At 44.6% G+C, this 26,385-nt stretch overlaps 1 protein-coding gene across 4 annotated transcripts; it reads right to left on the reverse strand.

Annotated features, from left to right (window-relative positions):
* Positions 1–12,305: 12,305 nt before the first annotated feature.
* On the reverse strand, positions 12,306–22,777 carry AMER2 (APC membrane recruitment protein 2). 4 transcript variants are annotated; one of them, XR_011427911.1, is made up of 3 exons: positions 20,992–22,771; positions 19,410–20,628; positions 12,306–19,281 (listed from the first exon to the last, which is right to left on the reverse strand). XR_011427911.1 is itself a non-coding variant. In XM_023621402.2 (2 exons), exon 2 carries the CDS (start codon positions 21,869–21,871, stop codon positions 19,757–19,759), a length of 2,115 nt encoding a protein of 704 aa, XP_023477170.2. In that variant the 5' UTR covers positions 21,872–21,930; positions 22,238–22,777; the 3' UTR covers positions 12,306–19,756. The 4 variants fall into 4 exon arrangements, 2 of the variants coding, with proteins under 2 accessions (XP_023477170.2, XP_023477172.2); XR_002800959.2 differs by having other exon boundaries at positions 19,410–22,777; XM_023621402.2 differs by having other exon boundaries at positions 12,306–21,930; positions 22,238–22,777.
* Positions 22,778–26,385: the final 3,608 nt, after the last annotated feature.

Below are 26,385 nucleotides of genomic sequence, written 5' to 3' on the forward strand. Positions count from 1 at the left end.
ATATTCAATTACTCATTCATCTCATTTAAGGAACGTTCAGTGTCACGTCTAATCCCAGTTCTCTTGGTTCCAAGCAAGCATGACGTTAGCAATTCTGTGTGTTGTATTTTCTCCTTCCTTAGTGTAGTGTATCCTCTGGGAGAGGGGCATGCAGGTCTGGGTGGGTGACCACCTCAAAATCGATTTGTTAACACATGATCTTGGGATAGAGGAAAAAATAAATCATGTCCTGGCATTATCTGCTGATGTCCTGTAATGTTCCTGAATATTATCTCCACCCAGACCCAAAGCTTCCTGTCTTTACAGGGCATTTTTGTCTCAAGGCCCCAAAAACCGCACAACTCAACATACTTCAAATTAACTCATTTTCAAGATCTGCTTTTTATTCACTACTCCATTTGCAATTAATCATCATCTATCTTTTAGCAGATTAGAAACTCCTGAGTCATCTCTCTCTCCTTTCAAATCCAGTTGGTCACCAAGGAGTGTTACTATCTCCTAAATCTCCCTCCGGTCTGTATCGTTCCCTCCTCCTCCACACTTGCCTTCATTAGTAAGGCCCTTTTCAGGAACTGTGGGCATCTAACTCCGAGTTATAGCAAAAGCCTGACCACTGCTTTCACATCTCCAGTCTTCTCCCTTCCGTCCAACACCGGGAAGAGAACCAGACAAGGATCTGACTTTATTTAGCTCTGGCTTTCGACTGCCCCCTCACTCACCATGAAATCTCAAGGAAATCGTGTCTCCTCCTTGGGCCTCAGTTTCCTCATTTGTAAAATGAAGGTGTTGGATCTCTAAGGCCCCACCAGCTCAAAAGTTCTGGAATTCGAGTTCCAGTGATTCTGCCCTGCCCCACTTACCTCACGGGGAACTGTGAAAATTAACAGATAGTGTACGTGAACGTGCTTAAAACCTCTGACTTACTAGGTTTTAAATTTCCAGGCATATGACTAATTACTATTAACTTACCAGTGTCACCTCCATGGCCCCGAAGGCGCAACACAGGGCAGCTAACGTTCGAGCACTTACTGTGTGCCAGAGAAGGTGCTAAGCCGTTTGCATCCATTATCTCTTTTATTTCGGTAGTATAAAAGGGGGAGTGTGTCGTCACTTACTGGTTGTTGGCCTGCGGTCTCTGCCTGCCGGCAGACAAGCCACCTCAGAGCTCCCGGCGAGCAGAGGCGGGAAGGTAGAGCAGATGAAATGAAAAGTGCCAAGAGGGCCGGCCTGTGGCCGAGTGGTTTAGTTCCCGCGATCAGCTTTGGCAGCCCAGGGTTTCCCCAGCTCGAATCCTGGGCGCAGACATGGCACTGCTCATCAAGTCATGCTGAGGCAGCACCCCACATGCCACAACTAGAAGGACTCACAACTAAAAATACACAACTATGTCCCGGGGGGCTTTGGGGAGAAAAAGGAAAAAAATAAAATCTTTAAAAAAAAAAAAGAAAAATGGCAGGAAAACGTCCACACAGCAGCCGGTCAGGGATGCACAAGGCGGACAGCCCTTTTTGGGGCGCAGCACCCGTCCTCAGGAAGCACAAGCTCAGCTGCACCTGCAAAAGCAAAGGACCTACCGCAAACCTCTCCCGGGGCCCTTGGAGATCTCTCCCACCTGATCTCCCGCCGCATCTGTCGGCACGGAAACCGGCGGCGCGCGGGGTTTCCCAGCAGCCTTCTCATGCCCCCTGAGAGGCAGGACGTGCACAGCTTTTCTCTTTTGCTCTCCTTGTTTCTCTGCTCACAGCTGTTCCTTTCAAATTAGACGGTCTCTCTCACATTCACATTTATTCACCAATGCTCATAACCCCTTTTCTCCTCCTCCTCCTCCAGATGTTGAGAAGTCTGTCTTCTCCCTCTGTCTCAGTGGGGTTCCCTAGAAGCAGAGCCAAGGGGGGGACTCCCGGGCAGGGATGCTATTACAGGAGGGCTCCTGGGAGCACCCTGTAAGGGAGTAAAGGAGGGAAGAAAGGCAAGAGGAAAGCTACACCAGGATGTGGTTTCGGGGGACGTGCCCTCAGCGTGATCCCCCCTGGAGCTCTGGAGCATATATTTCACCACCAAGTCTGTCCCACCTTCAGCCCAGGGAGCAGAGCTTTTGTGCCCCTCTGCAGTCACTGGGGTGGGGTGGGGAGAAGGGCAGCTTCCGGCAGGCCTGGAGAGTAGCTCCAACCCCCGATGGGCAGAGCTCCAGAGAATGTTGCAGCTCTGAGTCATTATCAGCAGCAGCACCTGAGCAGTCTCCAAAAGCCCCCCCGGGATCTGGGAGCATCTGCACAGCCTTCTGCCTTCGCTCTTTTATTAATTACTTAGTAGCAAGAGTGGGGAGATGGTTTGAATAGCTGGCACCAGATTTCTGCTGGGGAAACACGGTTTAGGAAACCCCCTGAATTGGCCTGTCCCGGGAAGCTGAGAGAGTGTGGTCATGTAGGAGACAAGGAAACAAAGGGGGAAATTCAGACAGGCAGTGTATCGAAGAGACCAATGGCCAATAAATACAGAACAAGGTGCTCGGTCTCACAGCTAACGGCTGAGTGGAGAGGAGTACAGAAATCCTGCTCCCTCGCCTCCAGGCGGGACAGGCTTGGTGTGAAACGTGCTCCAGAGCCCCCCGTGGGGGCAGGCTGACGGGACCTGCCCCAAACCACAGCCTGGCTCCGCTGGATTTCCCACCGTTTGCAGGGCGGCGTTTAAAGTCAGAGGCCCAGGGAACCCCAGCTGTCACTCATGTTACATTCATAACATAACACAACTGTACTGCTTGCTGATTTTTTAAAATTAAAAATGTATTAAACTTGTGTATTTGCTTGTGTTTGCTAGTGCATATCACACTAGAATCCACTGAGCTCATGATATGGGCGCTGTTGCTGTTATCATCTAACAGCTCTTGGGGCAGGGAACAATATAAAACGATTTTTCTGATATAATATAAGGAGGCTAACAAATTACTGCCCATGATCTTGAGTTTACAGAAAATATGAGTGAGTATCATGTGAGTCTGGGGGCACGATCTTGTGACTATGAGAAAACAGGGACCCCGAAGCTTGTCCTGTCATGGCCCTCATAGAAAACGGCGGTGTTTATGCAGAATTGTGTGTGTCGGGGGGGGTGTCTTAGTATCGCCTTAGGAAAAACATTAGCTTTTTTTCATGTTATATCATATGTTATGCTGAGAAATATAAGACAGGAAGTACCAGGGAAAATATTTAATATTGGCTTTCCATAAAACTTCCAATAAAATCTCCTCAGGAACTTTATGGAGAAATTTGAGCTTCTCCTGACTTTCCTCTCTCAGGTCTCAGCCTCACATGGCTTCATGCTCCTTTTCTAACTCTCAGTAGATGCCGTCAAGGAGAAAGCATGTTCACACAAATGGGTGATAAAAAATTGAAAACCATTTTGCAAACCTTTCAAACATTTATAACAGTTGAAATTAGTTTTAAAAAGTTAACAGCTCTGCCTTTTCTTTCATGATGGAAGTTCTTCTAATAGGGGCAAACGGATTTTGAACCCAGTGGACTTTTTTGACATCAATGATTCCACAACATGGAAGCTCTCCTTCGCTAATCTCGCGTGTATGAGAGCAGTCACTCCAAAGATAGTGACTCCTACTGAAGTGCCCCTTGGCCAAGAACACACGGAAGCACCCTAAACAGGAAGAGAGAGATTGTGGCCTGGCTCACCTGGCCCCCACAGCTTGGCCAAGCCCCATCCCAAACCTGCCTGCACCCTGTGGAGGCCTGCTCCTGGCACCTTTCCAACACACATGCCCCTCGCAGCTCCCCGCTTTGTGCATCCGTTGGGCAGCAGGTGACTAAGGTTGATTTTCAGGTGCTGGACCACCTTCCTGCCCTTTCTAGCACTGCAGGGAGTCCCAGGTTTTCTCTCCGTTCTCAGGCTGTGGGCGCCATGGGATGATGTGAGGCTCCCAAGCCCTGCCCAAGTGGCTCTCTGAGGATCCAAAAACCAGGGTGTGGCCAGCCACTCTAGGCCCTGCCGGGCTGCCCCCAAGAGGAGATCAGCTCCTCCAAGCACACTTCTGAGGATAGCCAGGTAAAGCCATAAGCAGATGGCAAAAAGTAACTCTTTAGGTTCACTGAAACCGCCTCACAAAATAACTAAGAAACAAGTGTAGCTGGTAGAGCAGTTGCACATACAAACTATGAGACTGTAGCATCAGTTTTTATTTCTTTATTTGTAAATAACATAATGAAAATAATTTTTTAAGTTTTATTGGGGCCTGACAAAATGAAGCGTTTCTTTTCACTGTATCCCTGCAATACCCCAATCCGATTCTGATACTGGCCACTGGAGCCAGCAGATCCCACAGGTTAGAGGCACAGTCCCCGCGGCCATCATTTCAGGTGCCGGCCACAAGTTTGGGAGTCCCCAGGCCACCTGCACTTTTGACCAACTGGTTAAAAATTTAGGGGTTCCCAAGACCCGCCTCAGATTTGATAATTCACTAGAATGACTCAGAGAACTTAGAAAAGTGCTATCCTTACAATTACATTTGTTCTAAAGGGTGCAAATCAGGACCAGCCAAACGAAGAGACACACAGGGCAAGTTCTGAGAGAGTCCTAGACACAGAGCTTCTGTGCCCTCTCTTGTAGAATCGGGATGTGCCACCCTCCTGGCACATCGCTGTGTTCACCAACCAGGAAGCTACCTGAGAAGCCTCAGTGTCCAGAGATTTTACTGGGACTCATTACGTAGGCATGGTTGATTAAATCATTGGCCTCAAGGTTGAACTCAATCTCCAGCCCCCTTCTCCCCTCTGGAAGTCAGGAGTCAGGCTGATGCTATGTGGCTCTGAGCCCCAGTCCTCTAATCCCATGGCTGGTCTTTCTGGCATGATCAGTCGCCATCCTGAGTCACCTCATTAACATAAACTCAGGTGGGTTGAGGGGTCCACCATGAAAAACAAAGACACTCCTATCACTCAGGAAGTTCCAAGGATTTAGGGGTTGTCTCCCAGGAAGCAGGAACAAAGAGAGACAAATTCTTTATCATACAATAATCCCTAATAACATAGTTTATCAGTGCAAGACTCTCAGGACAAGCCTCCCAGAAAAAGTAGGTAGTATATGGATTTTCCCCTAAAGGAGTACAAATGAATCATTGGGAAGATAATTCTGGGCCAAAGGTCAGTATGAAAGGTTATTAAGAGAACAAAGAACAAAGATGGCAGGAAGAAGGAAAGATTAAAACCAAAACACATAGTCTGAAAAGAAATGATCAACTAAAAGATGTAAGTCCTTGAGGTGGGGTCACTACAGACCATCAGAAAGACTGGAGTCAAGTAGGACCTCACCTTTTATTGCTATTTAAAGACCGACAGGTTGAAGGATATGCTATAGGAAGACCAATACTCTTGTAAAAGATATTGGGCTTGGACTTGCTCGTTGCTAGGGCTTTCTACTTAGAAGAAATTTACCTGACACCCACCAGCAGCCACGTGTTGGTGGGTATGGTCATCCATCAGGCCTGGTGCATATCTGCAAGACTGAGAAAACAAAATGTGTCAAGAGTCTTCTGAAATGCAGTCCCATGGGCAAAAGAAAGATTTAGAAGCTTGTTAAGACATACACTACCATCTGGAAAGAAGTATGAGACATAGATGTATGAGAAATTCATGTTTTCTGGGAAACACTGAGGAGCTAGCAGCTGACAGAGAAAGATCTTTTTAGATTATCACTGTATTCTTGCCTGCCAACTTGGAGGGCCTGGTAGATGAAGAAAGACAAGAAGCAAAGACGTCAAATGTGCAGGCCTCCATTTTCTTCAAAGAGAGAAGCTTTAAAAATAACCCTGTATACCTGTGAGTCTTTTCAGTGTATAATTCTGTACAAAATGGAATCTACAATTGTCCTAAAGTTTGAGACCTTGATTGTGTCTATTTGATAGCGTTCTTTACTAAATATTAACTGCTTCCAAACTTCTGGACATTTGGTATCTGTAGATCCAGCATTTAGATAGCTGTCTCTTTTCACGTAAATCTTCACTTTCCTGATAAGTGAAAAGGAAGAATATTGTTATTAAAATTTTTAACAAGTACATCAATGTCCCATCCGTTCTAAGATGCACATTTTCACAATTTTATCTCTAAAGTTGGGTGCATCTTTCAATCAGTGGTGTCTTACAATTATAATTGCCAGTGTTTTTTTCGTTCCTTTATGATACATAAGAGAATGGTGCATCTGCGGCATCTTAGATTGGATGAAATATGGGCAATTGCTTAAAGTAATGTTACTAGAGAAAATGTTTAAAGTTTAAAGAAACCCATTGTCCTGAAGAGTTTGAATGCTTCAAGAGCAAGGCAGGAATTAGGTATGCAAATTCTGGAATTGTTAAAGAAACTTAAAAACTGCCTTCAGGCATGTGAATCTACAGCTTTGAGATATGATTTGCTCCTCCTTAATCTCTTAATCTGGTGAATTATATTAATAGACTTTTTTACAGTGAACCATAGTTGCACTCCTGGAATAAACTCACCTTTGACAAATAAAAATGGGAAGTAATAGGATATATTGGAGTATATGAGGAAGCCATTTGGTGTAAACTTAATTTGGCCTGACCTTGTCTTTCCAAAAGGGCCTGACCGAGGCCGTTGAGCACGCATTGTATAGCTGCTTTAGATATTCCCTATGGCAAGAGCAAAGGCCCTTGAGATAAAGGTGCAACTTCCCTCCCCCTCCCAGCGTTGGCATTTCTTTAAGGATTAAGCATCTTTCCTCAGGCTAGAAAGTGATCGCTGTGCTCACCTGTAACCACCCAGCTCAAGACAGTAGACTTGCCTCCTGCTACGCCCTCCGAGATAGCAGACCCACTATCTGCTGTGTCCATCAAGTGCTGTGCCGACAGGGCAATCTTGTGACTATTGTGGGAGGGACATTTCAATCATGTGTGAAATGTCCTGTATGGGGGTATATAACCACTCTGTATACCTCACTTCCTTGTTGCCCTTTCTTCCTTCGGGAAGAAATTTCCTTCTGGAAGAAAGGCCCCGGGCCATGGTCCTCAGATTTCAGCTCACAATAAACTCACCCAAATTTTCATTTATAGATTGGTTATGGATTATTTTCGTCGACACCTTGATCGTGATGAGTGTTGGTTTCACAGACTGCTAGATGCAGGTTTCTAATGGCTTATACGGAAATGTTGAATTTCATGATAGAGATAGGTCTGTAATTTTCCTTTCTTGCTAACCTCACACAATGCACTGGGGAACATGTCCTCTTTCTCTTGAAGAGGCTGTGTTAGATGGGAGTTACCTGGTCGTTAGCTGTTTGGTAGAACGCTAGTTCTGCCATCTGGTTTTACTGTTTTGTTTTGTTTGGAAAAGGAGGGAGAGTTTCAACTACCAACTCAATGTCTCTAATGGTTTTAGGACTTTTTAGGTTAGCTATTTCTTCAAGTCACATTGGCAATTTATTTATTTATTTTTGGAATATGGATATTTTGTCTAAATTTTAAAACTTATTGGTGACAAGAGATTTGCACATATTGAGTTACATGGGGTAGCTATTCGAGTTCAAAACTGATTCGGCTTGAACTAGAAAGCCTGACTTATGGCCTATCAAATATACATTGCACATCCGCTTATCCATTAAAGTAAGGAATGCACTCTCTTGAGATAAAGAATGCATACTTCCCCTCCTATGCCCTGTTGGTAACACCCTATTGGTAATGCTCCAGATTAGTCCCTTTCCTGGCACCAGGGTCATGTTGACTTGCTAATTTGCAACTGAATACCTCTTTGAAAATGTATCCTGGGTGTGTTTAATGTATCTTCTTTGTTCTAAAAAAATATAAGACTATACTTCAGATATAAGACTGAAACCCAAGCTTCTCTGCAACGCCTTCTAAGCCCTTCCTGGGTTATAATCCTCACTCTGACTCATAATAAACTCACCCCAATTCTGATTTATAGGTTGGTTATGGATTATTTGCATCGACATTGGCATGACTTTATTTATGGCATTCTTTATCTTCTTATGTCTGCCGTAACTGTAGTTATGCCCATCTTCTCATTCTGAACCTTACTTATATCATCTGTCTATTTTTTCTTAATAAATAATATTAGATGTTTTTCAAGAGAATCAATTTTTGTCTTTGTTGATCCACTTTAAAGTATCTTTGTTTTCTGTCTCACTACTTTCTGCTCTTATCTATGTTACTTCTTAATCATACTTTCTATGGGTTTATTCTGTTATTCTTTTTCTAATTTCTTATAATTGGTTAAAATGGATTATTAACTCATTAATCTCACCTTTTTATCTTTTTAATCTAAGCATTTGAGGCTGTAAAATTCCTTCTAACCTTTAGCCATATTTCATGTTTTAATATAGTTTCATAATTATGCACTTCTAATTGTTTTCTAATATTTATCCTCATTTATTCTTTGATCCGTAAATTATTAAAAGGTGCACTTTAAAATTTTCCCAAATGTATGGAGTGGTTTTAGCTATCTTTTTGCTACTAATTTCTGGCATGTTGTATTATAGGGAAAAAACCTGTTCTGCATGGAAGTGATTTTTTGAAATGTGTTAAGACATGCTTTATGGCTTAGGATGTAGTCAGTTTTCATAAATGTTTTGTTTGCACTTGAAAAGCATGTACATTCTTTAATTGTTTGGTCCAGGTTTATATAGATGTCCAAATGTGTTGCTCAAATCTTTATCATTACTGATTTTGTGCCGCTTCATCTTTCAATGACCAACAAAGACCAACACAACAGTCCTTCCCCTCTGATTGTGGATTTCACTAACTCCTCTATGCTCCCCAGCCCATTCTCCGGCCATCGAACCCAAAGTTCTGGGCCTCTAAGCATCAGTAGTTACATCTAGGGGTTACTGGCCTCCCTTCCTTGATAACTCAACTATGCATTTAAAGAAATAAAAATTAATCTTGTCTGGCATTTTTAAGTGTTCTGTCAAGAAAATTTTTTTAACTCTATCTAACCTTCTGTATTGCCAGAAACACTTAAGATCTCTAAGCCTCACTTTTACATTGGAAAATGGAAATAATAATATCTGAGGTTGGAGTTTCCCAGGAAATGACACCAAGACAGAGATTTGCACACATGGAGTTTATTGGGATATTTAAGTGGCCTTAGCAGAGGGGCCAGTGTTGTATCTCACCGACACCCGCCATGCTTCGCACAGAACCCAACACATTAAGTACTCAATATTTGTGGAGCCGAAACAAATGGCACAAATCCATTTACCATCTCATATAATGGATATGACTTTTTCATTATATGGAAAGCTGCAACAAGACTGTGACGTCGGACCTGGGAGCACTTGAGCACCTGGCAAGAGTTGTCCCTTAGCTGCCCAAGAGAACCAAAGTCCTCCAAAAAGTGCCTACACACACTGAACAACAGAGCCGACACAGAGGCAGCTTCTGGCACTGAGAACAACCATCCAAAGTACCTTCATGTTTTAATATATTGCTTCATAGTTATGCACTTCTAATTGTTTTCTAATATTTATCCTCATTTATTCTTTGATCCATAAGTTATTAAAATGTGCATTTTAAAATTTTAAAGTGACTCTGGGTCACTTTACCCAGAATATGGGGTGTAAGGATCTTAGGGAAACCAACCTCTCAAATCTTAGACCTAGAAGCCAGAAAAATATAAAAGGACTGATCTGAAATGGGGACCCACGCCCTGATCCAACATGAATACACACTTTGCTGCCTACACCTGGGAATAGCAAGGAGAAAAGGACGTGCCTGCAGCCCAGGGCCCTGGCTTTGGCCCATGCTTCTATTCTTTCCTGGGAATATCCCTTTTCCCATCGCATTACTTGTCACCCAACACTGCTGCTTGTTCATGGGTGCCTAACGTATCCTAGAGTGTGCAGGAGTCTGCGGGTTCAAAGCATAGATGGAACGGTTTTCCATTGCTTTGTTCTCTTGCTTTAGATTTTTGACATTAAACTCTTCCTTCTGACATACATGTTTTCACCCCTCTTTGGTTCACAGTTGCTTCCTCAGGACTCTAAACTTTTAGCTTGAAGTTCTCCACAGAGTGAAAATAGCATAAAAGGTGAAAATTACGTATACTTTTCAAACTCCCCTGTGAAAGCCCACATTGGAGACTGACATCCATCCATCAGTATGCCCAGTGTGGCCTCAGTGTCACAATAGGTGGTGTTTCTCTGACCCAGCACTAGATGTCATTGCTCTGAGTTTGGGTGCCATATTGTATGAAAACAGTGTTACCATTAAGTTCCAGAATCTCACTTCCCACTCAGGGCAGAGGGATGCCCATTCTGTGACAAGTGTTCAGGAACTGAGGCCAATTCAGAACACAAGCCTTGCTCATTCGTTGCTTGAAATGGCAGAAGAAATTGCTCTCTCGCTTAAATTATTTTCTATCTCTCAAGCCCATATAGTTAAATTTTTTTCAGGTTAAATGCACCACTGATTTCTTTCCACTGTACTAAACCACACAGCTCTCTGCCTTCCATTATGGTCACACTGTGTCTGATGACCCAATGTTAGGTGTCTGGGGAGTAAGCTCCATTCTGATTTGACCACCACTGTGTCTGATCTTTGCTCTTTTTGCTGCCAACTCCCCAACTAACTCAGCTACTACCCTTGACTTCTTCCACAAAGACTAGGGTTTTCCCCCATCTCTCCTAACCATATGTAGGCTTTTGTATCTCAGAATAACACACTCAAGATTGCCCCTGCTCCCATTTTTATATAAGCGTGCTTCACCACTCTAGAAGTCCACCCCTGTCTGAGAAGTCCATATTGATCGCTACCTTACATCAAAGCAAGTTCTCTGTTCAAGAATATTTCAAGTCCAACCCATCAAGTTTTAATTTTTATGTCTCTTTTTTTTTAACAAAAGTAGCTAAGTTAGCATATACAAAAAATATACTATATCTTAGACACCTATCTCTTTGATAGTTAATAATGGTACAACTACCCTATAAATTAAATCTCCTTATCCTCATTCTGTAGAGGAGGAAACTCACAGAAGCTAAGGAGAAGCTGGCTCACAGAAGTTAAGGAGATTGCCTGGACTCACAGAGCTCATAAGTGTCCAAACCAGAACTCGAACCCAGATTCCGTTTGGTTCCCAATCTTGGTCTCTTTTTACCACAGCTTCCTACCTCAAAGACTTCAGGGTCAGTCTCCCAGAAGCTCTGAGCTTTAGTTTCCTCCTCGCCTCGTGAATGGGAGACTGGGTTAAGTTATTTTGAGATGACTTCTATGTTAACTCTAAGAAAAGAAAAGAAGACAAGGGAAGACCAAGGGGCTGGGAGAAAGGGGAGGAAGAGCAGAAAGAGTGTGGAGGGTTGTGCATTTCTTATGTCACTATTTGTGATTCTGCTGATGACTATTTACTGTGACAAATCAGATCTCCTTTTAGAAGTTTATCCTCATCATGTTCTACAGATAAGTATGAATTTTTCCTGTTATATAAGAGAAATGTGGGGGCTGGCCCCATGGTGTAGTGGTTAAGTTTGTGCATTCTGCTTCAGCAGCCCGGGGTACACAGGTTCGGATCCTGGGCTCAGACCTACACGCTGCTCATCAGGCCATGCTGTGGCAGCATCCCACACAGAAGAACTAGAGTGACTGACATCTAGGATATACAGCTATGTACCAGGGATGTGAGGAGGAAAAAAAAAAGAGGGAAGGCTGGCAGTACATGTTAGCTCAGAGTCAATCTTCCTCACAAGAAAAGCATTAAAAAAAAAAGAGAGAGAGAGAAATGTAAGCAATTGCAGTGTGAACAAGCTTATTTTAAGGGAGGTACGCTTCAAAACAATTTATGCACTCTTTAATCCTTATTTTTTAAGCATAAAATGGTACAACCTCATTATTCTTCAGATTGAGTTTCAAAATACGATGGATTTGAACTATGAGACATATGAAATGAAAACACACCCCCCAAAACAAAGCAAAGTAAAAACAGAAAACAACTCTTTAGAAAGACTCTAATTGGCTGGTTCCTAACAGCCACAGCGATTGGCTGGCCTCACATGGGCTTACAAGGAATGGAGATTTTCTGAGTAAAAGGCTCAGAAATCAGAGCAGAGTCAGAATAACAAATAAGCTTTTCAAAAGGCAACTGCCCAAACCAAACAATAATTTTTCACTTGTTTACAAAGTGTGGAAAGAAATAAGGGCCTCCCCATTGGTATTTTCACCAACCACACATACACACACACACACACACACTGCATCATCATTATCATCATCATTAGTATACCTTCTAAAAATTGAAGAAGATGGAAATAAAATTCATCCTGGAAAAATAACAACCAATGGAAATCACTTTAAATGTAAAGGAGCAACGAAATTTATTGACTGACTTAAACACAACAGTTAAAATGGCAGTGTCGTATTTTCAATTTAAGATGTTTGAATGAAACAAGAAAAGTGCTATTAGTCCAAGCTTCTTACATTCATTAAGAGTGACTATCAAAAACGGCAACATGCACAATGATACATATGCACAAAATGGAATTATATCAACAAATATACAAAATACCCAAAATAAAATATTTACAGGTTTAAAAATATAAACATTGGTTCATCTACCCCATTAAACCATTGGAGTGGAGAAAGGAGAAAAGACCCTATTGCTATTTAGAATCCTTTGTTAAAACAAGTTTCAAAAACATAGAGTAGTTCTAGAAGACAATTTTTGATGTTTTGGGGGAGTTTAACATTCTATTATAAAAATAATATATATAAACCTACTAACAATTTTCCTCCTGTGCACAAAAATAATACAGCCAAAAGCTTGTCCTCAAAGACATGCCTGACTCTCAGGAAAATTAATTATAGAAAGGGAGTCTCTCATTTGGGTTTTCTTTATCATTGTTTTCAAATAACCTGCAATTTCCTGTATTACACTGAGATATTACATATAAATATCTTGGGCAAAACCTGCAGTTAGCAATGAGCCTGGTAGATAGCTGGAGTCAAGTGAAAAGGACAAGAATTGACTTTTCCTGTAGCATCAAAACCATTCTCCCTGATATTCTTGATAAAGCTACCACTATCAGGTCCTCCACATCCAGTTAAATTTATCCTGGAAGCAATAAAAATGTTAAATATTACTTGGTTAGAGTTTCTCCTCCTTTATCTAGACGTAACTGTGTAGTGGGGGATAAATGGTTGTAATGCAGATATTCGAGAAGGTTCACTGATTCCTTCAGGCTACCTGGGGCCACTCATGACATGTTAACGAGTATTTACTGTGTGTCTACTCTATGTCCCTATGCAATTTGACCCGATATTTTTAGTATTTCAGCTTGAGTTACCAAGTGATTCGGTAGGTATGTGGGAAAGTTTAATATGTCTCCAATAACCAGTAACTTATTAAAAATGGATCTTCTCACATAGAACAGAGAGTTACTCTACCCAATCACCGAATAATTTCCAAAAATTACCCCAGTTTACAATTCAGTAGAATGACCATCTGTTATTGAAATCTTCTATTACCTCCCATTAAAATGAAATGTAGAATTCATTAAAAAAGCATTTTACCAAGTGTAGGCAGCCCACGTGTTAGTAAAATAACCTCATTAATTGTGACCGTGATGCAATTTCAAACGGATTTTCCCTAAATGCTGAGAGTGGCATCTCAGGAGAATCAGAGTGGAAGAAAACTCAGACAGCAATCTGTTGAGTTCACTCCCGAAACTGCTTTTGGTTTTCTTATTGACAAAGCGTCATCAGATTATAAAATCCGTATGTAGACCTGCCAGTATGTAACTCTAAAATAATTGGTGAATATGGTCCAAAATTTTGACTGGCCCAGGTGAGAAAAAAAACCTGCTAGACTCCGAGATCTACCTTCTAGACTTGCACATATAAAAGCCATCAAGCAATTTTTCTTAAAAAAACCAAGTTCACCTTTGACTAAACTTGTCATGGTTTTAACGGTATCCACAATCAAAAATCTGGTTTGGCTCTTGCATTTCAGAACTTTGATCAGTTTGTTACGTAAAACAAGTTACGCAAAGATTGAATCCTACGGCCAAAAAAGGATTATAATTAAAGCATGAGCTACAGAGTTAGACTTCTGGTTTAAATTCTGTCCGTTCTTATTAAATGGGTGACTTTGGACAAGGTATTTCACCTTTGTGAGCATCATTTTCTTCCTCTGTAGAGTGGAGCCAACACCCACCTTGCACGGTTCTTGTGAACAGCGGAGAGAGCAACGCAAAGGCAAGTACACAGCGTCATCCCGGCACGGCGTAAACACACAGGATTTTACCTTAATACATTAATTTTAATTTAATATAAAGTACTCAGATTCATGGTGACTGATTTGTAGCTATTCGACAAATATTAGTTGAACGAATTAATGAATCAGAAAAGATAGGCCAGGATTCAACGGCTGTAGACAGAACATAGGATGCGCTACTTTTGAAAGAGACAGGAGCTTATGTCTGAGGCTCAGAAATGTATCCAGGCCAGGGATTCCCCAGGCTGCTCCTATTCAAACAATAACACAGAACACCCAGAACAAGCTTAGACTGGGCTGAAGTTGGAAAAGCAACAAGTGAAGGGTGCTTGGAATGACTGACATCCCAGCAGGGAAGAAGTGCTTCCATGACAGCAGAAGAGATTTCTGTCCACACGTTTGAAGTTAATCCCAAGAAAGAGAGGAGCCTCCAAAGGAAGGCAGATTGTTAGCCTATTAACTGTGCGACAGTGGCCGGTTTCCCTGTGAGCAATGGGAGCACCACCGTCTTGGACACAATACCATTTTCAGCTTCTGACATAGGTTAGCTTTGCTTCTGCTGAAAGATATTAAGCAGTTCTTAGCTTCCCTACTACCATGAGTCACTAAAGATTCTCCATCCCTGCTGCAAAGACTAGGGGAAAAGAGAGAGAGAGATGGAATGGGATGGAGACAAACAAAAAAGGTGAATTAAAGATGGCATATTAGGGAGATTTTGCCTAACTCGCATGGCTGTTAAGAGGACTAAGTAAATATTTGTAACGCTCCTAGCAATCACTGGAACTTACTAAGTCTTCGATAAATGTTAATCATTGTTATGATAATTATTATTTTTAGAGGAATTTGTGTGGCTTAATCCACATCGCCCGTGTTCAACCTCAGCCATTCTGCTCCACCCCACAAACTATAAGCAACAAAACAAAGATAGATAAAATAAAATCAAGATGGTTTTAAAAAATATTAAGAAAGTCCAATTACAACACAGCTATGTGTGAGCTCCAAACTGAATGGGCTTTTCTTAAGATTTAGGTACAGTGTATGCCCCAGGAATATGGGTTGCATTGAATTAAAGTAAATAGCAGTCATAAAATGTGCCCAGTTTCAGATCTGGAGTCTTTGTGACTGGTTCAATCTTTCCTTTTCCAGTTTGAGAAGGAACTCCTTTCCATAATCATGAAACTAGCATTCTGAATGACTCCTTGAAGACACTATCTGCAGTGAGATAATAACTTTCTTTATAAGTGGCTATTGTTTAAATCATCATCACAGTGAAAAGGCTCTGAGAAGCAATCCACAACAGCCGTCAGAACATCCTCAGAGCAAGACGGGTCACAGTGTCAATGACTGCCCTTAAGAAAGGACCACACTTGCCTACCACCTGACAATATTGTAGCCTGCTTCTTTTTAGGAGGTAAAAGCTTGCCTCTTGCTTCCCCACATGGCTACATAGAAAATACCAGTCCGCCATACTAGCCTTTTGGTCTCAAACTGTTTTATAAATATTTGTGGATAACAAATTCAAAATTCCTAAGGCAGAGTGTACACAAATGAGAAGTGTGTTCATCCCTTGGTCTGCCTAGAGAAGGGGGAGGGAAGGGGGGTTAGGCCAAGGTATTTGGGTTTCTCCTCTTATTTCACCCAGGTACTTTTAACTGAGCATTCTCAGGTCATCAGGAGTGGTAAGAGGCTACAGCAATGCTTTTCCTTTGTTTAAGAGAATAAAATTCTTGAATTAATTTATTAAGAATGACAAGGGGGGGTGAAGTATATGTGAATGTATTGGAACGTTTCTCAGCGGAAGCCAGGCCCAGGGGCCAAGCCCAGATAGTCACACTTCAGGAGAGAAGTCTGGTACAACTACAAGCAGGAAAGACGTTCCACTAAGAAGTGTCAAAACACACTACCATCGCGACAAGGGTCCCAGTACTGCTATCCAAGGGCACTAAGCCAACAGCATGGAGACAAAGGGAGAGGACCACGAGCACATTACCCAATCTCTCCAAAAGAAGTGGACAGTAAAAAGTCTCCAAAACTTAACCTGACAAAGATGTAAATAATGAAAACTCAGAAAGTTCAGTCAAAGAAATCTTGATACCTAATACAGTCTCTTTACCTTGACAACTGTGTAAGCAAAGGGTTATTTGAATATTCATTTAAGTGCAAATACTTGAAAACTACTTCTGAGACTGAGTAAACCCTTTACACTCAGAAAGGCATCATTTTCACAGATATTCAACACTTTGTATTTTAATTGGCAGATAATTTGTGGAAATGTATCTAAAGGAAGTTCCTAATGTTCTATATTCCATTGTTTATTAGGGGAAATAATAAAAATCTATTTCCTCCTGCAATTATTAAAAATGCTGTGGTAAAATTTCTCCCAGTTGGTGCTAATGGAAGATTAAAAGCATCAACCGCCATTGGTGCTGAAGCAGAGTGGGTCAGGAAACATCGTCTGTGCGATGGAGGTTTTAAAGCCAGGCTGTCTTCATGCAGAGCTATTGAACTGACCGATAAATTCAGGGCCAACAATTGATTTGACTTTTCCTCTCTACACTGGCCAGCTCTTTGCCTAAAGCGACTTAATCAACCAAGTATTTCAGAATCATATATACACAGGAAAGTTTGTCATCAGCCCATATCCAATCCTTTCCCTAAAAATATCAGCAAATAGGGCCAAATTAGATAATGCATTAATAATTGGAATGTAAATCTATTAAAATTCTAAAAGAGAGTCTTCACAAACGTAAATGAAAGTAGCCCTTGGCACAAAAAAGCAACTTTATCCCTTGTCTGTGGTTGGAAAAGATTAAGACACACTCTTCTTGCATTGGCCCGGATTTCCCATCAAGCGATTGAGGCCCTTTAATTCGTTGCCTGAATTCTTCATTTGACTGGTGTGGGTGGAATTCTTAAAGATATAGAATAAAAAACGTGGGAAATATATGAAGAAAAGAATTATAAAAGAAAACATTTTAAATCTTGTCTAACCGGTTGACAGGAAGGAGAAAGTAAAATAAACTTGGCTGACATTTTCCTTTACTTAGAAAAGAAGACACAGCATAGTGGTGTAAATGCAGAAATAAGTCCCCAAGCTGTGAAAGCAAAAATAGTTTGTTCCAGTGCTTACAAAACAAGTAAATAGACCGCTTGTACTATTACAATATTCTCATTAGTACTTCAGATACTCTTAACTTTCCTGTACAATTGAACAAATGAACTAATATAACTTTGTCAAGAATCCATGCAGAGAAGAAAATAACCCTTGCAGGAAAGTGTGCAAGAAGAAAATAAAGATCCTTTGTTTTATAGCTAGGAATAAAATTTATGTTCTTTCCATTCACTAGGGAAAAATGAATGTATTTTGAGTCTAAATAGTACTATCAGTGTTAAATCAAATTTAAATTGCTTTTCTAAAGACAGAAATAATTTCTAAAATATTTCTGGGTTTACAGTAGCTGCCTTTGTCTGTTGGTTTGTGCACAGCTGAGTGCATGGGCACGTGTAAGTGTGAGTTACTGTATGAGTTCCTGGTGGTGTATTCAGAGTGCTTCTGTCTGAGTACAGGACTTCATCTACCGACATAAGAAAATTCAACATTAAAACATTACTTTGTAATAACATTAAGGATCTGACACAAAGCAATAAAAGCCAGTAATCTGACTAATAAAGAAACTCAGCAAATCTCTACCACCTCTTCTAATCAAATCATTATAAATTTAAAATGAGGAACAACCTGCTTTGTGCTACTGGCTCAAATCTGTTTTCCTTTGACGCCTGCTCATTTTCTTACTTCCTCCATATTATTAAAATAGGTTTTCATATACTCAACTTGCTTTATTCTTTCTTTTATAAAACAGAGAAGAAACTTTAAAAGCAAAGGTAGTATCAGTTGGTTATTAGGGCAATCTCTCTGGAAAACTAGAGTTACATAGAAGGGCTTATGGCATTTACATGCGTGTAATTCCCCTTGAATGTGTCTAACCTTCCTGAGACTGTGAGGCACCTCCCAGCAGAGGCCCCGGTCTTCTGATTAAATACACTGAAGTGCATTTCAAAGAGGATGTGATATAATCATGGGGCACTAATAGCATTTTAGGCACTGGTTCAGTGTATCACTCCAAGTAGGCATACGGTAACCCTTTCTGAAATAAGTGTTTTATCTAAAATAATAGAAAATATGTGTCGAAGTCAACCACTTTTCAAAAAAATCTTGGCATAAAGTGTTTAGGATACGTAAGCTTGCCAGTGTCATATTCTGAACATATCTGTCTCAGATACAAGTCTATAAAGCAAAAGTCCGATAACATGAAAAACTATAGTTTTCTATTGTTTTTCTTTACGTGTTCCTCATTTTGGACTCCCCATATTGAGGAATGGTTGAATCCAAAATTTTTATAACCAAGGTCAAATTTCTGAACACCAGGGTTGGGGGTGAGAAACGAATAGACCCTTACCCAAGACAAGGCAGAACCATTCCTCTGACACATCAACACAATAGATCTTTTTTTCTGCATTGAGAGCCAGAGAACCCATATAAAACAAAACAGAACTGCTTCTGGTCACAGCACATAAAAGAACATCAATGGTTTGGGGACAGTTACCATATCTAGCTATAAAACCAGATTTTAGACTTGAGGTTACTGACAGATTATAAAATGTTAACAGCTGAATAAACTGTAAAATATGCATTATCTACACATGAAAAGGTTACAGAGTTTATAAATGCTAAAATACTGTGGCTATTGGCATTTAGTGAAATCTTTCCCTGATCCTGATTTCTGCACTGGGTGGAAAAAAAAAAAAAAAAAGGGAAAAACGTGCTCTGCTGAGCTTTTTATTTCTCGCCAAAGGAATGATCTAAACCAACCAACCCAGACTCTCCCTTGTTGTCCTAGTGGTCGGTATTTACCTGTTTGCATACCTAGCAACTGAAAGAAGGCAAGTTTTCTGCCCATCAATGATCCCCCTCCTGCTCCTCAGGTAAATACCTGGCTCTTTCACCTTTGTAGGTGTTTCCCACACAGTGATACAACAAAGGGTCGTTTTTTTCCTGGAAAGGAAAAGGAAAATAAGGTAGGAAGGAAAGCATCAGGGAAGAGGAGGGCCCCTCTGGTCCTCCCAGTGGTTCCTCCAGGCTCTGTGGACCACGGCAGCCAAATATCACGGCATGGTGCTTACCTAGGTTTGATTATGTCCTGTTTTCTGCAAAGGCAAGTAAAGGTGGCCTCTGAGTGTTCAGTGCATCAAAGAAAAAAAGAAAGAAAAAAGATTTTTAAAAAGGTAAAAAAGAAAAAGTGCTTGAAAAGAATTCTCAGGGACTTATCTTGAGAGGAGAATCCCATGTGTAGCTCCCCCTCTCGGGTGGATCCTGCCCCTACTGGCGGCACAAAGACCTCCTCAGTCCAGGCTCTGCAGCAGGGACGTCCTAAAAGCCTTTCTTTAGGGGAAACAAAACTTATTTTAGTGATTTCCAGGGAAAGTTGTATTCCTTGACATGTGGTCCATCCACCTTGGCCTCGGAGACCTCACAACTTTTTGGCACTGTCGTGGCACGCCGCTGCGCGGATGGTGGTCCCAGCTAAGCCCCGGTTGCTGACCCTGCGGACCAGCACTTTGGAAACGGGGATTTTTGTTCTGGGCATCTCACTCCTGGCTGGTTGCTGGTGCACTACGGGATGGCTGGATGGAAGGTTCGCGAGGTGCTTGATGCTGATAGGGATCTTCGAGTCCTTCAGCAAACTGCCTGGTGTTCGCAGGGGACAGGTGATGGTGCCTGGAGACACAGGCTTTAACCGGGACACGCAGGACGTCTCCTCGTTGGCGGGAAGGGCTGCCGGGCTCGCGTCGGGATCAGCGTAGAGATCGTAGAGGGCGTCGCCACTGTAGCTGTCCCGGGGGATGCCCGCCTTTTTCCCACTGTTGGTGCCGTCTTCCTCTGGGCCAGGGGTGGTGGAATCCCAGTAGCCCTCGTCACTGTTGGGGACTCCTTCCTGCTGCTCCTTCTCCGGGTGCTGAGGCTCCTCCTTCGGCTGGAGCTCAATGGGAATCCGGTTGAGCCTCCTGCGCTTGACCAAGGACACGTCCTTGGCCCCTTCTGCACACCTGGCATCTTTGGAGGTCTCAGGTACCACCTTGGTCTCCAGTGCTGCTGCTGCTGCCTTAGCCGCTCCCTCTTGGGGCCCTTGTCCTTGGTCCTCAGTCTGGGACAGCATGTCCCAGAATTCCTGGAGATAGGTGTCGTCCACCTCATCCGGGCTGGCCATCTCCTCCCCTCCTCCTTGGTAGGCCACCACGCTGGGGTTCTTTTTAGAGAGAACTGGCTTGCCTGGCCCGGGGGCATGCTTGTCACAGCTGGGACCTGCCTCGTCCTCTTGGTCTGCAATAATATCTCCACAGCCTGTAAGAGAGTCAAAGCTTTTCAGTGAAGTCACGTCAGAAAACATCAAACAAATACGATCGGCCGATGGGTCTGAGGGTGGGTCGACAGAGGAGGGGTCGGGGACGGCAGACGCTCGGCCGCTGCCGCACTCGGAGTCGACAGGGGGGACGGTCTTTATCGGAACGTCACCTGTCCTGGAAGCATCCTCTGCCGTCTGGGCCTCCGCAGCGCCCAGCTCGGGGGGTGCCCCGGGCGTGTCGGCGCGCCGATGCCCCGCGGCGTCCTCTCCCCGGGCGCTTTCGGCGTGAGGGACCCCGGGGCTCTCGGCCTCTCGGCGGGTCCGCACTTCGGCCGGCGCCGGCTCTCCCCCTCCGGGCTCACCTGCTGGGCCCCGCGGGGCGTCCTGGCGGGGCTCCTCCGGCTCGCTGGCGGGTCGGGGCGTTTCCTCCTTGACGCACTCCAGGCTGGCGGTGAGCGACCCCGGCAGGACCAGGACGCGGCCGCCCGGCGCCCCCGCGCGCTCCCCCTTGTCCTCCTCCTTGGCCCGCTTGTCCTTCTTGTGCCAGCGCATACTGCTGAAGAGCCCTTTCAGCCCCCTCTTTTGTTTGCCGCCAGCCTTGCTTGCATCTGCCTGCTCCCCTTTGCCATTTTCGGATCGCCCGTTCTTCTTCAAAAGGGAGAAGAAGCTGTGTGACTTCGCCACCGAGCTGTTGGCCAGGGAGCCCACGCCGGGCACGGCAGCCCTGGGGGGACCCGGGTTCGGCCGAGCCCCGCCGCCGCTGCCCCCGCCGCCGCCCCCGTCGCCCCCGCCGCGCGGCTCCTCCTTCCTGCTGCTCTCCAGCACCACCACCTCGGCCAGCCCGTCGTGGGTCCTGCTCCTCACCATTCCCGTCGAGCCCGAGCCTTTCCCATCCCCTTTGTTTTTGACCCCAAATATGCTGGGCATGGTGCCACCCGATTTCCTCTTCTTGAATAATTTGAAAGCAGCTTTATTAATCTTCCCCGACGGCTGCTCGGCGGCCGGAGTTTCGGCAGCACAATCACAATGCAAGTCCATGTCTGCCGCGAGGGTCCGGGCCCCGGCCTCCTCCTTCCTCCTGCAGACCCCCGCGGACGCGCGACCGCCGCCGCCGCGCTCGCTGACAGCCCCGCCGCCGCCGCCGCCGCCGCCGCCGCCGCCGCTGCTCGCGCCCGTCGCCATGGAAACCGAGCGGGATAAGCAGCTTTCGTCAGCCGTGGGCTCGCGCCAGGCCACTGTCATCCGTATTCTAAATCAACCTGAGCCACTCGCTGCTGCCGCCGCCGCCGCTGCCGCCGCTGCTGCAAAAGGAACACACGTAGAAGACCATCTCCCCTCCCGCCAAGGGCTTACATAATACCCTAACCCACTTCGGATCCGGCTTGGCTTTGTGCTGCATAGCTTTTCCGTGGCAAGAGCAGGCAACAGAGCCTCGAGCTGATTGCAGAATTAGAGTCGCAGTTATGGAGTTCAAATTCTAGCCAATCGTACCCACCTTCAGATTCCTTCCCTAGACTCGCTCTTTCCAGAAGCCCAATCATGGAGCACAAAATGCCCCCAAAATGCACGAAGAAATTCAACCCAACGCGAAATGCTTATTTCTCTTACCACCTATCCTGAACTTCATGAATCTTCATGCCTTTCCCAAGCCCTTCATGTCTGTCCTTATTATTTGGGTACCAAGCTGAGCAGGCAGGGAGCATCTGTTTACATCCGTGTCTTGTCCAGCGCTGCGCACAGTCGCCTAGTCGATGTTGAATCGTTATTATTGCGGTTCTGATTCTTGCTACGTAAACACCGGCCATCAGTCGAAAACCAATTAGCAACTGTCTGCAAGGAAGGTGCATCAGTTCTGTGAGATGGAAGTCGAACGGTCCTTTGAGACAACCGTGGCGTTTATCCCAGACTCCCGCTGCTGGGGCTGAGGTCACTGAAGGCACTGCCCAGCCTCATTTGGTCGCAATGGAGGAGCCGAGGATGGAGAACACAGTTTGAGAATCTCAGGTTCACTCCACAGGTGGTCCTTGGGGGCCAGGGTCTACCCCCTCATTTTCCATCCAGCAGGACACAGGCGTTACTCCTGCCTCTGCTGCTGCCACCCACCATGCACATGCCCCAGGGCTGTCCTGTAGCCCCCTTCCCGGGTGAGATAGGGAAAAGCCTGGCAGGGTCCCTGAGTGCCTGAGAGTCTCTGCAGCTGCTTGATCTGGGGAAAAGGAAAACCTCGTCCCAGGGAACAGCCCAGCTGGGGGGTCATTTCTGTGCTCTGACTTCCAAGGTGATTGCTAATATTGTAACCTTGGCACCTGATGTGATCTTAGCTGAGGGTTTATTAGCAAAAAAAGAAGAAATTTGGAGAAGTATGTACACATAGATAATTTAAATGTGTTTAATATTATTTAGCAATATTATGTAATAAATATGTAATAATATTTATTATATATAATATATTCATTGTTATTTATTAAATATTATTTCATAATACGTAATCTTCATGTGTATACAAATATCAATCTTTTCCCTAATCATTGTGAGCTTCCTTTTTTCTATGCTACTTGCATTATACCCAGAAACCCCAGTCCCCACTGATTGAAGCTGGAGTTTTACTAATAACGTGTGTTGGCCTTTGAAGCTTCTATAACATGGAACACAGTTGGTCTGAGTTCAGGCCTTGGGGTTATTAGTCATATACTTGCCCTTTTCTGTTGAGAACATTGTTTTGTAAAATTAAGAAATCAGAGTTTAGATTTAGAGAGGTTTCTGATCCCATGGCTCTCTCACTGTTAGCAGACCTCTCTCCAGGACCAGGACAGGGTGTGAGAGGCTTTCCCCAATTCTAAGTGACCACTTGCCACGAGAAATCAGAGTCCTCGCTGCCTGGGAAGAACAGCTGAGGAACTTGGAGGAGAAGCTCATTTGTTATTTCTTCACAAGCTTTTGAAGGATGGTTGAAAATCTTCCTCAGTTTTTTTACATGCACTGTACAATTGCTTCGATACGTGGCGTACCGCACAACTGTATCAGTCTGAAGGAGCTTATGACGGACGGGGATCAGGGAAAGATGAAGTAGTCGCTAAAACATCGCCCCTTCTCCGCCCCTGAGCCTGAGAGTTGGGAGAAGGTAGACCTGCTTACCCACTGGGGAGCTCTGACCTACCAGGACAGCGGAATGGGAGCCTCATTTACATGAGGCCCCTCCCCACCCACCCACCCACCCCAGGAGAAATTTGGCCAGGACTTTGGGATAGATATCATCCCTTTGGGACATAGACATCCAAACAAAGAGAAAAGGACAAAGCAGTCTTTAGTCTGGGGACGGTACCCTGCTGGCAAGTCTTCGGTCCTGAGGTGGAAGAGAGCCAGGAGACCAGGAACCATCCAAAGGCCCTGGACGAGGTGAGCTTTACCAGCTGTGGTGTGAGGCCCCTCAAATGTCCTCCAGCCCACGGTCCTTGTTAAGAGGGCTATCAGAGAAGGGAGAGTGAGGCCAGCTCACAAGGGCCTTACCAGAAAAACAGGTGGGTGAGGAGAGCACCCTGATCCCCGGGCCAAGGGGAGAGGGGTGTGGGGGCGATAGTTAGAGTCCCAGTCACATTGTTGGGTGGCAGCCTGAAGCAAAGGCCATTGTTGTGAAGCATTGCAAAGGTTTACTCACACCTGAAATTGCTCTTCACAGTCTGGCGTGGGGCAAAGCAAAGATTGCATTTGCACAAAATGGTGACTTTTTTCCCTGAAAGACAGATCATGACCGTGAAGATAGTTTTACTGGAAGCAGCCTGTTCTGGGTTGTGGTTTCTTCTTTCATTCCTTCTCCCCTCCCTGCCACTGCCCTGCCCTGCCCCCATTTAGAAAGCGAACAGAAAAATAGAGTGGAAAGGAGTGGAGAAAGGGGCCGAGGGGAAAGGTTTCAGAGCAAAGCTGTTCCCAAATGATAGGATGCTTCCCAAGTGTAAACAGCAAGTGGGTTTTGCTGGAAACATGCGCACGCTTTTCTTTTTTTGGCACAAGGAAGTGTTTGTCATTCAGTCGGGGCTTTTCTCTCTGGTTAGCGAGTGTCTGCGGAGGAGGATAAACAAAAGGAGGAAAAAAATAAGAGAAACACAGGAGGAGACATTTGAGAGCCCATCATCATCATCATCATCATCAGTTCCTTTCCCGAGTGTCTTCTAACCAGCCTAGTCACTGCCTTTGTCCTAAACTTACTGTGTGGAATTGTCTTTCTGAGGGGAACCACCCAGAACATAATGTGGGAAAGGCTGGGTGAGCAGCTGCGCTCCCAGCCACGGTGGCTGCTGCTGTGGAACTGTCCGTTTCACAGCATTCCCATTAAGGAGGCCGCTGGCTTTACCTTAAATTTGCCCTAGGTCTTTAAAGCGATCATGTTTAATGAATAAAGTTTGGAAGTGATACTTGAATTGGGACCAACAGGTCCCGTCTCCAGCTCACTTAGCCTGCTCTGGACCCCAGCCCAGTTGGAAATGTCAGCTCTGTGCTCTCGTCCATCTCCACCCCCCACCCCACTGCACCATGATTACCCTCCAAGGCGAGCTCTAGAAACCCTGTGATGTGAGTGAAGACCCTCAAATGTCCTTGTTACGAGGACTATCAGGAAGAGCCCAGCCTTGTTAACCTTGACCCTCACCTGTCTTTGCCCTCTGAGGGATGCTATGGGCCTCTTACAAGCAGAGACCACAAAACGAAGTGCACAGATGCCGGAAGAGAAATGTGGGGTTGCCCCTTACAGGGAGCTTGGCTCAGGGGTCAATGCTACTGGCACTTTCCTGTACCCTCCTTCCTGGGGACGATGAGGCTCCAGCCGAAGGCCAGCAGGGTGAGGACCAGAGAGGTCTCAGCATAGTAAACCCTGAGCTAGACTGAAGTTCTTATGTTTTCTTTTGCATATTTTGATTTCTGATTTTTTCTGAACATCGGCTCTCACTAGGGGTTAATAGCTGTTCTGGGTATAGGTTTCCGCAGAGGAGAAGTTCATTTCTAATTAGAAAAATTCAAGTGTAAAAGCCCGGCACACCTCCTCATTTTCCACATTAACCCTGGAGTACAGCTAGGGCTACTGAGGGGAAAGGGCTCCTTGCAAGAGGAGACAGAATCCTCCGCAGGCTCTGGAGTGCCCGGGAAGCTCAGGGAGTGAGGTGTGCTGGGCTCAGCAGGTCATCACTCATAAGATGTCCCCTCGGCCCGGCCCCAGGGATTTGTACCTGGATCCAGGGCAAGGAGGTGTGCAAACAAAAGACCAAATAAAAGCAAAATGAGCACTTCTCTGTAACATTGGTGGACCCCAGGGGGCACGGGCCGTGCAGCAGCTGGCAGCCCTGCCATTTGGGCAGTTTCTATGCTTCTCTCAAAGCTTCTGGTTACTGCCAGCAATCACTGGCATCCCTTGGCTTCTAGACACATCATTGTAAACTCTGCCTCCATCTTCACATGCTGTTCTCCCCCATGTCTGTCTGTGTCTCTTCTCTTCTTATGAGGACACCAGTCATATTGGACTAAGGGCCCACACTAATCCGTCCAGCATGACCTCATCTTAACTTACTTCTTAGTCACAGCTGCAAAGACCCTATTTCCAAATAAGGTTACATTCACAGGTATGAGGGCCTGAGACTTCAACATATCTTTTGGAGGACACAATTCAACCCACAACAAGCATCACTGCCAGTAATTGTGACAGCATCCACTTCACCTTCATTCCTTCAACCCAGTCACCAGTGCCCTGGGCACAGACATGAATGTCCTTG

The sequence above is a fragment of the Equus caballus genome, chromosome 17 (assembly GCF_041296265.1).
Source record: "Equus caballus isolate H_3958 breed thoroughbred chromosome 17, TB-T2T, whole genome shotgun sequence".
NCBI lineage: Eukaryota > Metazoa > Chordata > Mammalia > Perissodactyla > Equidae > Equus > Equus caballus.